Here is a 17,565-nt window from a genome sequence, read left to right as displayed (position 1 = left end):
AGGATATCAATAAAAATGCAAGTTCTATATCTTTGTGTTTAGACTAGAAAAGTTTTATATATTTAGATGAGAAAGCAAAAATATTTGTTTTGATTTCCTTTGAATTTGAATTGCCTAACATTCTAGTTAATTGGCTGTTATTCTGACTAGTTTTTAGCTGTCTCACCAGGTCTCATGCTCCAGGGTATAATCTATTTCTCAATGTTTCTAGAAAATACGTTTTTCTCCGGTGATATAAATCACTGCACTTTCGGCTGAGTGGCAATTTCTCTTTTCCTCTGAAGCATCAGACATGATAACTTTGCTCAGTCAAATGATCCACTCTTCTAGTTTATTTTCACAAATAATTGATGCTTTTTAAAAATCTGGGAGCAAAAAGTGAGTGATTTTCCTCTCTACTTTAACACCATACCTTTTTGTTCCTTTTTTTTTTTTTAAGTGTGGCTGGTAAAGAGGATAATATAGAGACTGACCAAGAGAAGAAAGAAGAAAAGGGTATTTCAGAAAGAGAAAACCATGAATTAGAAGTGGTAAGTATTTAGTCCCTGGATTAGGTTGTTTCTGCTTGCTGATAGCTGTACTAACTTAGATGTAGCAAAGAGAAATGGTTATCATGTATCCATTTTCAACTGTTTCCTTAAGGGCTTCTTTTCTTCAGAAATGAGAGCTCTAATATATTGGTAACTCTCAATCTTGTGCATTTTGAAAGCATTGTGTGTGGGGGGATAGAGTACTATTAGAGATGAAGTACTCTTTGATTGAAGACAAAATTATTATGTGATAACCTTAGACTCGTGGACGGATTTTTGAACTGATGAAAAGTGAGATGTTTTTGCTTCTGTACTTCCTACTCCAGCCGTCTCTCTTAATGAGTAATCAGTGTGCTTTGCCAATATTGTGCTATTAATGGTCACAAATCACCTTTAGGAAGAAAGTCAAGAAGTGAGTGATCATGAGGAGGAGGAAGAGGAGGAGGAGGAAGAGGAAGATGACATTGAAGGGGGAGAAAGCTCTGATGAATCAGATTCTGAATCAGATGAAAAAGGTACTTGCCCTTTATTATGAGAACAAACATTTATTTTGGGAATTTGTTTAAAACATGACAGAAAACTCTTAACATTCTCCATTTCATCCTTGATGAAAGTAGCTTTTATAACTGCTGACCTATGTATGCCCTCCAAGGCTCGTGTTTCTTCCCTTGTTGGATTTAGTCATTGTGTGATTTCCATTCTTAGTTAGCACGAATAGTATCTGTTGTCCCTGACCGATGTGAACACTCTTTACCTTGTTCACCTTTTTTAGTTTTTGCTTTGTTCGGGACGTTTTCCTTATGGCTGCTAAGTGAATACCTGGATATAGATGATGGTTTTCACATTCTTGCTTGAAAGCTAGAATTAGAATATTTTGGCCTACCTCAGTATTTTTATTTTCTTCTTTTGTAAATAGCCAATTATCAAGCAGACTTAGCAAACATTACTTGTGAAATTGCAATCAAGCAAAAGCTGATTGATGAACTAGAAAACAGCCAGAAAAGACTGCAGACACTGAAAAAGCAATATGAAGAGAAGCTAATGATGCTCCAACATAAAATTCGGGACACTCAGCTTGAAAGAGACCAGGTGCTTCAAAACTTAGGTAAGAATTCTATTTAATTGAAATGAAAGTTCAAACTAAGTTGTTAACATGGGTTTTCATCTTCTCTTAGAAGAAAATATTATAGTGAAGCCACATTAAATGTTAATTTATCTCATTATGTTAAATATTGTTGTTTATTTTGTTTCTCATGCTGGTACCTGTCTAGGCTATTTAATTATTTTGTCCAAAGTTGTGGCTGATTGTTTTAATATATTGATTTATGCTGAGAACATTTTTTAAATTACAAAAAAGAAACAAAACTTCAATAATTGTTAAACAGGTGAAGAGTAGCTAATGAAGGAGAGAGTGATTGAAAGACAGCCTGGCATCCTGAGGTTTGTTTTTGGGAGGTAGTTCTTCTCTAAGGTCATGAGTGTAAATGTATAAAATAAGAATTTGTGTCTCACAAAAACAAAGACAACTATCCTTTGGTCTTTTAGGCTCAGTGGAATCTTACTCAGAAGAAAAGGCAAAAAAAGTTAGATCTGAATATGAAAAGAAACTCCAAACCATGAATAAAGAACTGCAGAGACTTCAGGCAGCTCAAAAAGAGCATGCGAGGTTGCTTAAAAATCAGTCTCAATATGAAAAGCAATTGAAGAAATTACAGCAGGATGTGATGGAAATGAAAAAAACAAAGGTATTGATTTTATTTTCCATTAAAGTTTGATGTTGGGGATGCTTGTGTCATTTAGAACCAAAACAGATTTACTGTGGTTCTTTCTGTATTCAGTAAAAGGTAACTCAGTCTTGCAAATGATGTACTTCCTTGTGGCAGTTAGAAGTTGTTTCCTATAGTCATCCATTATCAAAGTCAGAGAGGAGCTGAAAATCGTGTGGTCAACAGGGCTTCTCTGACTTTGATGGAAATTTCCCCTCTTAAAACTCTTATACAAGGTTAACGAAAGTATGAAATATTTCAAAAAGGCAAAAAAGCATAGATAATAACCCAATGAACACTATATCCACTATCTAATTTAAGATATTAAACATTACAGATATTCACAAAGCCTCCTATGTATCCCTTTCTGATCATCTTCTCCTTTCTCTGAGAGGAAACAACTATATTGAATTTGGTGTTTGTCATTCCCATGCATAGAAAATGAGAAGTTTTCTTCCTTTGACCAAAGAGAGTATGTGAATCCTGATCTGTTGTCTGTTTTTGTTGTGGTATCAATTATTCTTAACATTTGGTGTGAAAATCAATGTCATTTCCTTAAAATGGCAAACGTGGAAATGATCGAGTAGTTAAATTATCTTGTTTTGTAGTTGCTGATGACAATAAAAATAGCTAAAATTGTTAGGTGCTTGCTATTTGCCAGGCTCTGTTATAAGCACTGTACAGGTGTTCACTCATTGAATTCTCATAAGAATCCAATGCCATAGAATTATTATCTCCATTTTATAGATGAGGAAACCAAAGGCTAGAGAAGTTAAGTAACTTATTCAAGGTCACACAGTTACTGGTAATAAGTTACGTACTGAAAATTCAATCAAGTTATAGAACAACTGAACGTTGAATATAAAAAGCATAAAGTACTAAGCAATTTCATAGAAATATATTAGAAATAGAAATGTATTAATCCTACAAAAATAAGAATTGACCATTTAAAATGTGCAGTAATCGGCTGGCCCGATTGCCTAGTAGTTAAGTTCACGCTCCACTTCAGCAGCCCAGGGTTTGTGGGTTTGGATCCTGGATGTGGACCTACACACCACTCATCAAGCCATGCCGTGGTGGTGTCCCACATACAAAATAGAGGAAGATGGGCACAGCTGTTAGTTCAGTCACAATCTTCCTCAAGCAAAAGGAGGCAGGCTGGCAACAGATGTTAGCTCAGGGCCAGTCTTCCTCACCAAAAAGAAAAAGTGTAGCAAAACACTACATTTTCGTTGTTAAGTATTCAGAAATCTAAGAACTTAGTTCCCCATACATGTGATTTATTTAATGAATATTGTGATAGAGTAATTAAAATAGGTGTATTTACCTAATATTTTAGGTTCGCCTAATGAAACAAATGAAAGAAGAACAAGAAAAAGCCAGATTGACAGAGTCTAGAAGAAACAGAGAGATTGCTCAACTGAAAAAGGATCAACGTAAAAGAGATGTGAGTGGACTTGAACTCTCAGTTTGTAAGAATATTGTCATTGAACAAGATTGTTTAATAAATGGAAGAAAATTTTCTGATAACTTTAATTATTAAATGCAGGTTAAAGACAATAAATATAAACATTAATTTTATAATATGGCATTTATTATAGTATGTGGATTATAGTAATTCAATAAAAAGTTTATGAAAAACACTATAATATTATTATAAATTTTATTGGAGGCTTATTTCCTACATGATGACGTACAAGAAAATGGCAAAGAATAAATTGTTATTTCTAGGGAGACCAATGAACTAGTTGCAGTATTATACAAGATAGTGATTTTAGAATGATTCCAAAGACAGTTTCATCATTGGTGATTCTTATAAATTTTACTGGAATAATAACCAGGCTTCAGTAGAAGAGGCTTTACTAAGAGCTATAAAATTTTTCATATTCTTTGATTTAAGAATCCTACTTCCATAAACTCAGACTAAAAAATAATCTAAAATAAGAAAAATTACAGTATTTTAAAATCATCACTTTAGGGTTATTTGTAATAGTGAAAAATGTACACACAACTAAGATAGTTGATGGTAGGGGTAATGGTTAAATAAATAATGGTCCATCCCACTGAATAGGTTATTATTCATCCATTAAAAATTAGGATTTGGAAACTGCATAGTAAAATGAAAAATGACTGTGAATTTACATTAAGTGTGAAGTAGCATTTTATAGATTCATACTTAATTACAATGAGGGAAAAATTTGAAGGATGCATACTAGCATCCTAACTATAGTTATGTTAGGGTTATAGGTCATAGTTGATTTTTTTTTTTCTTTCCAAATTTTTGGTAATATGATTATTTCTTTAAAAGGAAAAATTATATCTATGATTTTTTTTTCTTAAAATAAGAGGCCGTCACCTTCTTTTCCCCATTGTTGATTAGGTTTCAGTCTTTGTTCCTTTTTTCTTGCTCAATTTTTTCTGAATTCTCCCTGGAGAAAGCATGAGCATATAGGATATTTTAGAAACTAGAAATCTCTTTTGGGAAGTAAAGAGGAAATTTAAGGAGATAGAGAGGAGAGAGTAATGATATTTAAAAAGTAGATATTTTAGCCAGATGACTCCCATATTTATGACTATATTTATTTGTTTTCCTAGCATATCAGAGTATTTTAATAATTCGTGTATTTTGTCACTTTCAATTCCTGGGCATTTTTGATCTTATTTATACCAATATGTTCCTACTGAAATCAAGTAAAAGCACATTGTAACATATTGCCTATTCTTTTTTTTTCTAACTGCTATTTTCCAAAAATTGAGGTAATTCACATACCATAAAATTTACTCTTTTACACTGTACAGTTCAGGTTTTTAGTATATTCACAAAATTGTGCAACAATAGCCACTATCTAATTCTAGAACATTTTCATCGCTCCTGAAAGAAACCCCACGTCCTTTAGCAATCACTCCTCATTCTCCCCTGTCCCTGGCCCCTGACAGCCATTAATCTACTTTCTGTCTGTATGGATTTTCCTGTTCTGCACATTTCATATAAATGGAATCATACAATATATAGCTTTGTGTCTGGCTTCTTTCGTTTAGCATGATATTGGCAAGGTTCATCCGTGTTATAGCATGTATTAGTAGTTCATTCGTTTTTATGACTGTATGGGTAGAGCTCATTTTGTTTATCCACTCCTGAATTGAAGGACATTTGGGTTATTTCCACTTTTGGCTATTTATTTTGTTTTTAATGAAAAGTTTTAGATGACAGGAATAATTTCCTTACAATGTGTGCTACTTATTTCTTTATTACTAATTCATGTGAGATGTGGAGAGATCAATATTGAACAACTAACTCCTGGGATGGAACTTTTGAATCTTACCCCCAACATATGATTATATATGATATAATATTCTATTAGAAAGATGTAAGGCTGCTTAATCACATACAAAGCTAACATTTAGACTCCTCCCTTTTATTTGTTGCTTTGTGTTCGTAATTGACCTCCTTTCTAAATTTTATCTTGTCATATTCATCTTTGAACTCTCAGAGAACTTAGTATGTTTGTACACAAAAAATATGAATGAGCTTGAGATTTGACTTTTTAAAAGGAAGAAATTTAATGTAGTAGCAAGTTTCAACCTATATGTTGATTTTAATTTTTGGTAGTTCACTCATTTAAAAAAGATTTTTTAACTTTACTTCCATGTCAATCATTGTAGGCAATGAAGATATGGGAAGCCTTAAGATAAAATCCTTTTCTTTAGGAATTCCCATCTGATGAGATAGGAATATGCATAAACGTGACATGAATCATCTGTTTGAATTTGAGATATAAAGCATGAAGGGTAATTAGTTATATCATAGAATTTGAGTCCTAGAAGGGATGTTTGTGATCAAGTCCATTCCCTAAGATTTGCCCTGGTTCAAAGAGTTGAATAAATGGCAGAACCAGAACTAGCATCTGTGTTCTTTTTCAGTTCAAGATTCTTTTCTAAATTATAGCCCTATATAGTGGCTTAAAGTAGTCCATATTTAATTGTCTTTATCATATAGAGTATGTACAAACAAATTGGTAGCCAATACTGACGTTTTATTGTCCATTTACTTTACCCAACATAGGAACATTTCCAAAGTTATTTTAAAGTGCTTATACAATTAATATATGTTCTCCCTATATTTAAAAGTTTATAATTACTGTATATATTGTAAAATGCCTCTTGAAAATATTCTAAGCTGTGTTTCTTCCTGTTTCTGCCTCAGCCAGCAGAACAAAATATCTAACAAAAATGAAACAAGACAATATTCATAAAGCGTTTAAAAAAGTTCTTGCATATAGTAAGCACTATATGAGTGTTTGTTAAATAAAAGTACGTGTCACGGAGATAACTCTTCATTTTTCAGAAAGAAATGGTCATATCAGTATGCATTTGTGTTTATTGGAATAAAATTTCTATATCAGGAATAATGGATGCAGAGTTGTTGTTAGCTCAAATTCTGCTAAGAACTCTTATAGTTCCTGGTGGGGTGGGGAAATATGTTAATGTAGGAGTAAGAACTATTATATTTTTCAGTTTACTGCTTTAACTTATTCAATATTATTTTATAGCATCAACTTAGACTTTTGGAAGCCCAAAAAAGAAACCAAGAAGTGGTTCTTCGTCGCAAAACTGAAGAGGCAAGTTGACCATTTGGAGGAAACATTCTGGCTTTGAGATAAGTGATGTGTATCTATGGACTAAGAGAATGAATCATCTCTGTTGCTATTTCAGGTTACAGCTCTTCGTCGGCAAGTAAGGCCTATGTCAGATAGAGTGGCTGGGAAAGTCACCAGGAAGCTGAGCTCATCTGATACTCCTGTTCAGGACACAGGTTCCAGTGCAGCTGCCATGGAAACAGAGGCGTTAAGGGCAGGAGTCCAGCAGAAAATGAGAGTTCCTGTGGCAAGAGTCCAGGCCTTACCAACGCCCGCAACAAATGGAACCAGGTCAGTGTGACTCTTCTATTCCTCCTGACGTAATCTTTGTGGCATTATTACTGAATGTTGGCCTTAAATGAAAACATCTTGTTATTTGGCAGTGCACAATCAGATAAATGCATAAGTAATTATGTTTGTCTATTTTTATATGATTATAGAAAAAAATATCAGAGGAAAGGATTGACTGGCCGAGTGTTTACTTCCAAAACAGCTCGCATGAAGTGGCAGCTTCTTGAGCGCAGGGTCACAGACATCATCATGCAGAAAATGACTATTTCCAATATGGAGGCTGATATGAATAGACTCCTAAAGGTATGGGAAATAGGAAGTAGATATGTTCTCCCTTAGCTGACTGTTAATTTTGCTTTTCCAAATTTGTTCCCTGGGTAAACTGAATACTTACCAAGTTATTTATTATTTTTTTTGGTGGGTGTTGGTTGCGTTGTAAATGAATAGATGAACATCATTCTTTTTAAAATTGTAGTAAGAACAGAGAACGTGAGATGTCCTCTCTTAATATATTTATTTGTCCAGCACAGTAATGTTAACTGTAAGCACAGTGTTGTACAGCAGATCTCTAGAACTTATTCAACTTGCAGAACTGTGACTTTATACCCATTGAACAGCAACTCCCCATATCCTCCTCCCACCAGCCCCTGACATTCACCATTCTACGTACTGCTTCCATGAATTTGGCAATATGGATACCTCATAGAAGTGGGATCCTGCGGTATTTGTCCTTCTGTGACTGACATTTCACTTAGCATAATGTTCTCAAGGTCCTAGATGAATATCATTTCGTAAAATCCAACCTGTTTTCTCAATAGCAACGAGAAGAACTCACAAAAAGACGAGAGAAACTTTCAAAAAGAAGAGAAAAGATAGTCAAGGAGAGTGGAGAGGGAGATAAAAATGTGGTTAACATCAATGAAGAGATGGAGTCACTAACTGCTAATATAGATTACATCAATGACAGTATTTCTGATTGTCAAGCCAACATCATGCAGATGGAAGAAGCAAAGGTTTGTAATTTAAAAAAATGTTTAATCGCTTAATGAAAAGTATTTTTGTATTTTTTTAATTATTAAAAACACTTTGAATCTATGTGAAGGAATTTTCTGTTTATTGGTTTATTCTGATTCTTAGGTTGTATACCATTCCCTGCCTGCTCTCCAGATTTCTCTGCTGATTTTGTTATATTATTTATTGTTTGTAAAAGAAATATGTCATTTATTAATCTGTCTTGAATTCTTAAGTGCTCAAGTGTATCTTATCTTTTCAACTAGACCGTATGTTTCTTGGGGTAGGGGCCATATTTTACACTTTTCTGTTAACTAACAGTCTTGTTAACTAACCCAATACTATCAAGTAAATACATGAAATAAGAGGCTTTTGCCTTCTGTTTAAATACATTCGGAGTAAAGTAATGTTACATCATATGCTGGTTTGATGTAGGAAGAAGGAGAAACATTGGATGTCACTGCAGTCATCAATGCTTGCACACTTACGGAAGCCCGATACCTGCTAGATCACTTCCTGTCAATGGGCATCAATAAGGTGAGATGTAACTACACTATTATTGAAAACTTAGGTTTTGACTAATTCATTGTAGTTGCATTTATATTTCTCTGGTGACCTTTTCCTTTGCAATAAGGAAGAAGATTTCTTTTTAATTGGAAAATATTCCTTTTACCTTTCTTTAGAGTTAAGAAAAGTCAGCAGTATTGAGATCAATTCCATTAGCTTGCGAATTAGAAGAGATAAAAAACTTAAAGAAGAAATAATTCCTCTTTTGCTTTAACAAAGGAAAAGAAAATCTCTCAGGGTACAAACAAATTTGGTATTATAACTTTGGTTTAATACTAATTCTTTATAGTTCAAAAACAAAAGTTAGAAAGTGAAAAATATAGTTGCGCTCTCTTCCTCTTTGACCATAAATGCACTAACCTGTCACCTGTAAGAAACTTCTGCCTAAATGTTGGAGGTGATAATGGTTTCTGACTCACATTTTTCCCATGTTGGGGCTGTGCTAGACCCTTGATGTTGTGTTCTCCCATTTAATGTTCACAATGTGCTAAGAAGTAGGTATTATTCCCATCATTTTGCATATGAGGAAACAGAATCAGGAAGGTAAGGTAACCTACTCAAGGTCACCAAGCTAGTGAGTAGAGAAGCTGGGATGAATCAAGATCTATCTCATGTCAAAGTCCATATATCATATGCATTTGCTATTTGATACATATTTCTGGTAGATTCTGTTTTGTAGGACCTAAGATATTTTTTTTTTTTTTTGGTGTTACAGGGTCTTCAGGCTGCCCAGAAAGAGGCTCAAATTAAAGTACTTGAAGGTCGGCTTAAACAAACTGAAATAACCAGTGCTACACAAAACCAGCTCTTATTCCACATGTTGAAAGAGAAAGCAGAACTAAATCCTGAGCTGGATGCTTTACTAGGCCATGCTTTACAAGGTAATTTGGACAAAATTGTAGTTAAGTGACTTGCATGTGCCTTTGCTCTTTGAGTATGCTATGCTATTACCTCTTTCCCCTACAGCTTGACTGAATAGATGCTATATATTTACTTATGCTTTTCATATTATTCCTTCTTTAATTTGCATGTGTAAATTCTGGGGGATGTAATTATTGTCATTCCAAGAAATAATTACCAACTTAAAAAGGCTTACTTAACCTTATTGAGCAATTAGTTTTTATGGATAAAGATGATCAACCAAGTTTCTGAATTGATTATTTAAATTATTTAAAATATTAACCAAGTTTCATTCCTTTACTCTGCGTATCTAACTGCCTTAAAAAACAAATTTATAAGTGTTTGCTATGGCATCTATTCTGCATATCTTATAAATGGTACATAATCTTGTTTTATGTGGGAGTTCTTAACATTGGCTCTGTTTTGATTGGAGTATTGCTTTTTGTTTCCTTTTTGCTGTTATTTACACAGATCTAGATAGCATACCATTAGGTAAGTATGTTTAGCTTTCTGTGTACCCTACAGCTGCATGAATTACTAATTGTTTGTGTACACTAATTGTGGTACATCTTATTTTTAAAGTTTTTATTGGCAGTCAACTGGTTTTTGCATGATCTTTTTTGAAATGTATCCATGACCACAAACATACTAAGTCTTTTGTCTTTCTTATGCATTCCTGATTTAAAAATTCTTAGATATTTAAAGAAGTATGCTTTAGTTTCTTTTATTATTTGAGCTCCAGTTGTGGCTCCAGTTTCATAAGCCCTTCTTCTCTTTCTTGTAGGAAAAAAATGGAGTATATGTATTCCTTTTTAATTTTTAAATATATCTGTTAACTTGCATCTCTTTTTTTAACCTCAGAAATAACTTTCTTTGGTATATATTTGTCTTTGGTATCTATTTGCTAGATTCTCGGTTACTCTTAATTTTTGTAAAATTGGGCACATATTTTTAATATTATAAATTGAATAAAACTATCCAAAGGATTTTATATGAACAAATTAAAACAATATTTAAAATTGTAGCATAATATTTTCAAGTTAGAAGGAGATTTAAAGATCATTGAGTATAGAGATTTTCAACCTTTTTTCTTGCCACTACAACATTCACATGAACTATACCCACTCACGTGTAATATCTTTGCTCCTCTGAATAATTATACACATGAAGGACCAGGGCTATCAGGGCAATTATATTAACTGCAATTTTCCTGAATGATTATTTTGGAGCAGTTTTTATTTAATTAAAATTATTTCAAAATCTGATCTTAACTTTTTTTTTCTAATCACATAGCTGTCAAAAGTTTTTAAATGCTCGTACTTAAAGAAAGGGGAACGTAACTGAAAGATTAGATGTAATGACCTCTCTATGTCATTAGAATAAACATAATCTATGAATATGAATTTACTTTAAATGCTAAGATGTTACACAAATAAAATACACGAGGTGTTTGATCTTTTAGTTGTTTACACTATGTGTTAATCTCAAAATAGTATTTCCTTGAGATCAACTGCATAATATTGATATGGAACAGTTACTACTTTTAAGCTGCTCAAGCTGTAACAAGGACAGGTAGAAAAAGTAGGATTAGTATATTGAAGAACCATGTTAGGCTGCCCAAGTTCCTGGATTATAACCAGAAGTTTTCCCATTCCATATGTTATCAAGCACTTCTCTTCTTCCTCCTCCTCCTTTTCTTCTTGTTCTTCTCTTTCTCCTCCTCTTTCTCTTAGTTCTTCATCTTAGTGGCCCATCTTGTAGTAATAAGTAAATTCTTATTTAAGTCCATCTCTTTAACTTGGAAGAAAATGCAATGCTCTCGTGGATGTCTTTTTGTGCAGAAAATATTACACTGCTAATTTGATGAGCAGTGTTACTTTTCACAACTTTCAATCAAGTTTTGATGATCTGTAGCTTAAAGAAAGGTCAGAACTGGAGTGGAAGCCCATTCAGCTGATGTAACCTGTGTCTCACGACAGAAATTTCCCCTAGGGATTAGGGTGATAATCTAGCCCAGAGGTGTTTGGAAGAAAACGTAGAGGAGAAAAACATGGAGGTTAAATCCACAGAAGCTAGACAGTCATATATACGTTGCTTTAAAAAACATTTATTTGGCTCCAATTTTAGCTCAAGCATCGGTCTGTGCTGGGATTCAAAGAGGAGTAAGACACTAAATCTTGCCCTCATGGACTTGATGCCTTGCTGAGGGTGACAGACCATGAACAGATTATGGTACGTTGCAGTGAGGGCAGTGATTGAGATATATACGGGGAGTTATGGGAGCACAGAGTGGGGCCACCTAACAAGAATGGGAGTTGATGAAGGCTTTTTGGAGGAGGTGGCATTTGAGCTGAAACATAAAGGAAGAAAAGGAGTTAGCCAGGCAAAAGAAAACGGGGAAGGTGGCCAGAGAAGAGTCATTCTAGGCAATGACCAAGCTAAAGCATGGAGATTTAGCTACAGTATTGTGTGCATGAGACCATCAAGCAGGTTGATGCCCTGGAGCAACAAGTACGTGGCTAGAGTGATGGAACATAAGGCTAGAAAGTGAACCAGGGCTAGTACCCCATTCTAATAGGCTTGTACTTTTGTTGCCTTTGAAGAACATCTTTATTTTTCCCTACCTATGTTAGAGTCCCTAAGATCATTCCTATCTGTGGAGATTTGCTAGAAGACTCATGGGGCTCAGCATGTAGTTTTATTCACAGCAAAGATTCATGAGTGCAATCTATGAAGGATACATGGCTGGATCATAAGGGGAAAAGACACAGATGGAGTCTGAAGGAATCCATGTCCAGGCTTCCTTGTGTCCTTTCCCTCCCTTGAGAGATCACACAGAATATACTATCCCCCCTGAAATGAAAATGCAGCAATATGTGTACAATGCCCAGGGAAGTCCACTAGACACTCAGCACCTGAGGTTTTTACTGGAGAGTGGTCACATAGGTACCCTCTGTCTAGTACATACCAGCAGTCCAGACTCCCAGAAGGAAAGCAAGAGTTCAACATACGCCATATTGTTTGCACAAACATTCTAAGTACAGTGAACTCCTCTCCTTAGTTACCTGGTGACTGGGGACACTCTGACATCTCTGCCTTTAGCTTTAATTCTGCGGTGATGAGAGAAGAGGCTGGCGTTGGGCTGGATTTACGTTCTCCTAGTTGAGAGTGCAACAGTGAGATTGATGGCGTGTCCTGCCGCCCACATGACCATAGTGCTCTGACTCAGCTCAGTCCTGAGAAGGGTCTGATTTGGTGGCTGTCTGGGTGGGGGCCTCCATCCTCTGATCAGGTTGGTTGTATCAAACCATAATTATCTGTAGATAAGGCATACATACATGCATAAGCAGGAGCTAAGCAGTCTTTACTAAGCACTCACATGATATTTAACATACTAACTGGTTTCATCACTTCCTACAAGAAAAATACTAGCCAATCTTAGCTCGCTTTTATACTTGGGAAAATAAAGGCTAGGTCTGTCATTTCTTTGTAACCTAATTTTCTATCTTATCAACTAATTCAGTCATCTCAGCATTTAATTATCCTGTCTGTGAAGCAAGTCCTTGAGCCTCCATCTAATGGTGGCCCTTGAGATACATGTTGCCTTCAAGACCACGGTCATCTTCACTTCTGAAAGTAAATTTTCTTTGTATGGGTCCTAGATGGGTTCCATTTTAGATAATATTATCAAGTATCAAGTATTACTGAATTTCTATAAAAGTGTCTGCTAAACTGGAAGAAAGGGAGCATCAGAGAAAGGTATTAGTTGACTCATGTGCACAATCCACCTGGATGATATAAAATTGGCAGTTAAAAGGGATGAATCATATATATTTTCCATTAATATCTGTTACGTATAATATTGTCTTAGTTTTGTGGAATGATTTGATAATAAAATGTGTACGTTTTAAAAACCTGCATCTATGCTAGGGACTCACTGACATTTTAAATAGTTTACTTTCAGTGGCTGTTTTGTTTACTGACTTCCTACTAGTTTTATATGTTTGCTTTTTCGCCTCTTTTTTCTAGTTTGTTACAGTCGTTCTGAAATAGCAGTGGTTTATTTGTATTCATTTACAAAACCGTTGCATGCAAACCTATTGTTTTCATCTTTTATGTACACGTGAATGAGCTGCATGCGGATGTGTGATTTCTGAATTCCTTCACACACACATTCTCTCTCTACTTGAAAACAAAAATGAAAATAGAGGAAAATATTTAAGTTGATATACTGATAGAGTATAACAAGTATGTTTACACTTACATAGTTTTCACAGTTGACTGAGTACATTAAAGGGAGCCCAGGCAGCATTTATTTTAATCTTGTGTTTTATTTACTCTGGGTTTTCATATGTTTCAATGGCATGGGATAAATACATACTCTGAAAAAATATATATAATTATACATACTCTGATAAATACAAGATCTCATTTCTATCCTTTGAATGCTATTCTATCATTCAAATTTGTGGTTTTCCTGTTCTAAACATGTTTGTTCTCATCCTAGGACATATAATCAAAAGAGTTTCTTAGAAATATTTTTCTACATTTCTATTTCGATTCAGTTACTGAAACCAAAGTGCCCGTATTGAGACTTTGGGCTGGTGTTTATTGTAGCATAGGGATTGCTGTCATCATTCAAATTGTGACATGTGGATAATACTTACATTTGGACCTTTTTTTAGAAAGCGTAGAGGATAGTACTGATGAAGATGCACCTTTGCACAGCCCAGGATCAGAAGGAAGGTAAGACAGGCTTTAAAAATTTAATAGATTTGACTTGTTTCTATAATATCTTTAATACTTGTATCTTGTTGCATCAAACAATTACCATAAAACAGAAATAATTTTGAATTTTTTGGCTAAGTGATTGGCCCTAGAAACAGTAATATGGAAACCAAACTAAGTCATGCTTAACCATCACAAATTTTAAAACAAAAATATTGGGATATTTAAAGAAGGAAAATGAATTATTTTTTAATTACTTCATTGCGATTTTAAGTAGTCTTTCTGTATTTTCCAGAGGCATATACATTTTTTTTCCAAAGTTGTAAACTTAGAGGATGTACCGTTTTCTATAATAAGGTCCTTTTTAATCTTGTGATTAATTATTTATTTGCATATAGCACACTGTCTTCAGACCTTATGAAGCTTTGTGGTGAAGTGAAACCTAAAAGCAAGGTAAGGAGAATTGAAAATACCAGGTAAACATTCTTTCCACTGTTTTTTGTTATCACTCTTAAACACATAGGTCTCAGGCTTGACTCTTAACAGGTTAGCGAGCAGGCAATGCTTTTACCAAAGTGTCCATTTGTAAGAAATCTAGTTCTTTATCATATTCCCCCTTGAAAAAAATTTATATTGAAAAATTTCTCCTTCATGGAACTTTACTGTATTCTTGTATTTTTACCACTAGATAAAATATGATTATGGAGCCCAATTCTTAAAAGCTGTTGTTGACTAAATGGTAGACCCTATTGTGGCATACAATATAAGTCATTCAGCTTGACAGAAATATTTGAAGTTTTAACATTCTAGTATGTTCTTATGTGTTTCTTATTTATTTTTTTAACTAGTTTCCTCAGGTGGTTTGAATTATATGCCAACTTTTAATCATCATGTATTAAAAATTAATGAGGCTATAATGTGTATTTGTAGAATTTTTAAAAAAATGTAAATGATATATGCTGTAAATGTGTAAAATACACATGGTACATATCAGACTGCGTGTTGATAGCATTTTATACTAGATGAATTAACTAACCATCTTAAGATGTTTGAAAACAAAGAATTCTTGCAGTGCTTAGTAAATATTTGTTGAAGGAATGGATAGAATCAGAACTTGAAATAATAATACTGTGCAAATGGCCAGGATGGATTTAAGGCCAACAGTGGTTAGTCAAGTGATGTAAATAGGTAATTCGACTGGGTGTAATATAATGAGTAGAGGTCATATGATTACACGAAAAGAACATACCCCATCTAAAGCAAATAGCCTCTACTCACCTCTTGCTCAGTTTTTCCTTGATGGAGTATGGGCCTAAGCCTACCACATCCCCTAGTTTTTCAAGAGAAGCTTTAAATGTCAATTTTTATATGGAATTTCTGATCTTTAAAATACTGGGCAAGCCAGTCAAAAAACATCTCCAGGCTCTACATATGGTCCTTGGGCTACTGGCTTGGCAACATGTGGTTTCTGTTTTATTATTCTAAGTGACCAAGAAGAAGTTACCAAAATTCAAAGAAAACATTCTAGTATAGTTTGGATCCAGTCTTAAGTGGAAGAGAGAATCTCTTAAGGTAACTTTCATCTTTCAGGCCTGTGAAAGCCTGTTATTCATGCCCTTGTTAGACACCAGAGAGAGATGAAAAGGGGTGGCCTAAAGGTCATTTCCTGAAAGAACCACTGTGGATGGGAATTCCCAAGGAAACGATTCCTCTCTGCCATGGGCCATTGGCAGTGGAGACAATTGAGAGTCTGGAAAACAGGCTACAATGCTTTCCCTTTCCAAAAGTGCTACCTACTCCTTTTGAACTGCAAAGATGCCTAAAAGGATCTCACATCATTTCTTTTTCCTCACTGAAAAGATGAAGTTGACTATATATTTTAAATAGGTGTGTACCAGCGTTGTGTTAAGTGTGAGGGATATAAAATTGAATAAAACAGGGTGCCTGCCCTTCAGTGGCTTATATTCAGGTAAACACCTTGATTATTTGTTAATACCTTAGTGATGGTAACAAGTCTGCAACGACAGGGTAGTCACTTGGTGTTCAAGGGTTAGGAAGGGAATGTCTAATGAGTTTAGATTCTAGGAGAATCAGCTTCACCTTCCTCGCCATCCTGCCAAAAGCAGGTGCAGGCTGCTGCTGAATTATCCAGCAGACAGATTAAACACACAGTTAAGGCAACAGGGAAGCAGGATCGCAAATCTGAGATACAGATGTAAAAATTGATGTTACTATAAAATTTAAAATGAAATTAAGCTTGATATTAAATAAAGCATCGAAGCATGGGAAAATCAGAATTTAGCTGAGCTTCCCTGCAATTGTCTTTTGGTTTAATTTCTTTCTTCTTTCTTTCTTTTTTTAAAAAAATTATATGTTGAAGGAGCTGGCAGGATAGCACAGTCATATTGGAGGCAAATTGCCTGGTTTTGAATCTGGCTGCGCCACTTACTAGCTGTGTGACTTTGGGCAAATTATTTAGCTTCTCTGTGCCTCAGTTTCCTCATTTGTGAATTTGGATTAATGATAGTACATGCTAATATAATAAAGTGTTTACAGCAATGCCTAGCATATAGTAAGTTCAATCCAAATGTCAGCTGTTATTATGGACTCTAAAGGTCTTATCTGGCTATAGCTCTGGCCTGTCACTTTCTTACATGCTATGTTTGACACACTTGCTAGGAAAAGACACGCTAAATGTTTTTACCTGTTTCACACTAATATTAAATCTCTATTCCCTAATCATCTTCTCTGCGAAAGTTTGCTCCTGATTGCTTTTCCTTCCATTCTCTGACTAGGCCCGAAGGAGAACCACCACTCAAATGGAATTGCTGTATGCAGATAGCAGTGAACTAGCTTCAGACACTAGTACAGGAGATGCCTCCTTGCCTGGCCCTCTTACACCTGTTGCAGAAGGGCAAGAGATTGGAATGAATACAGAGACAAGTGGTACTTCTGCTAGGGAAAAAGAGCTCCCTCCCCCATCTGGCTTTCCTTCTAAGATAGGCAGCATGTAAGTCTGGCCCAGCTACACTAACTTCCTTTCTTATGGCTTTTCTTTTTTTTGTTTAATATGCATGTTGCTAATTTCTTACTACTATTTATAAAACTTTATGTAAATAAGATCTCTGGTTTTCA

General features: G+C 34.7%; 1 protein-coding gene across 19 annotated transcripts in view; it reads left to right on the top strand.

Moving 5' to 3' along the window:
• Positions 1 to 17,565, top strand: part of KIF21A (kinesin family member 21A) — a 147,598-nt gene that overhangs the window by 104,337 nt on the left and 25,696 nt on the right. For 12 of the 19 annotated variants that reach the window (XR_011439734.1, XM_023643366.2, XM_070270104.1 and 9 more), the window contains 15 exons: positions 440 to 530; positions 928 to 1,045; positions 1,447 to 1,635; positions 2,076 to 2,275; positions 3,636 to 3,743; positions 6,847 to 6,915; positions 7,010 to 7,224; positions 7,374 to 7,527; positions 8,043 to 8,237; positions 8,671 to 8,772; positions 9,518 to 9,683; positions 10,174 to 10,194; positions 14,388 to 14,448; positions 14,829 to 14,883; positions 17,226 to 17,440. Coding sequence is in view for 18 of the 19 variants with exons in the window: in XM_023643366.2 (XP_023499134.2) it covers positions 440 to 530; positions 928 to 1,045; positions 1,447 to 1,635; positions 2,076 to 2,275; positions 3,636 to 3,743; positions 6,847 to 6,915; positions 7,010 to 7,224; positions 7,374 to 7,527; positions 8,043 to 8,237; positions 8,671 to 8,772; positions 9,518 to 9,683; positions 10,174 to 10,194; positions 14,388 to 14,448; positions 14,829 to 14,883; positions 17,226 to 17,440 (1,959 nt within the window). In the remaining variant the exon portion in view is untranslated. The remainder of the gene's footprint in view (positions 1 to 439; positions 531 to 927; positions 1,046 to 1,446; positions 1,636 to 2,075; positions 2,276 to 3,635; positions 3,744 to 6,846; positions 6,916 to 7,009; positions 7,225 to 7,373; positions 7,528 to 8,042; positions 8,238 to 8,670; positions 8,773 to 9,517; positions 9,684 to 10,173; positions 10,195 to 14,387; positions 14,449 to 14,828; positions 14,884 to 17,225; positions 17,441 to 17,565) is intronic. The other 7 variants (XM_070270108.1, XM_023643359.2, XM_023643367.2 and 4 more) reach the window with 1 other exon arrangement.

This window comes from Equus caballus, chromosome 6 (assembly GCF_041296265.1).
Source record: "Equus caballus isolate H_3958 breed thoroughbred chromosome 6, TB-T2T, whole genome shotgun sequence".
NCBI lineage: Eukaryota > Metazoa > Chordata > Mammalia > Perissodactyla > Equidae > Equus > Equus caballus.
Note: the sequence above shows the minus strand (reverse complement) of the source record. Positions and strands in the feature narration are given on the sequence as shown.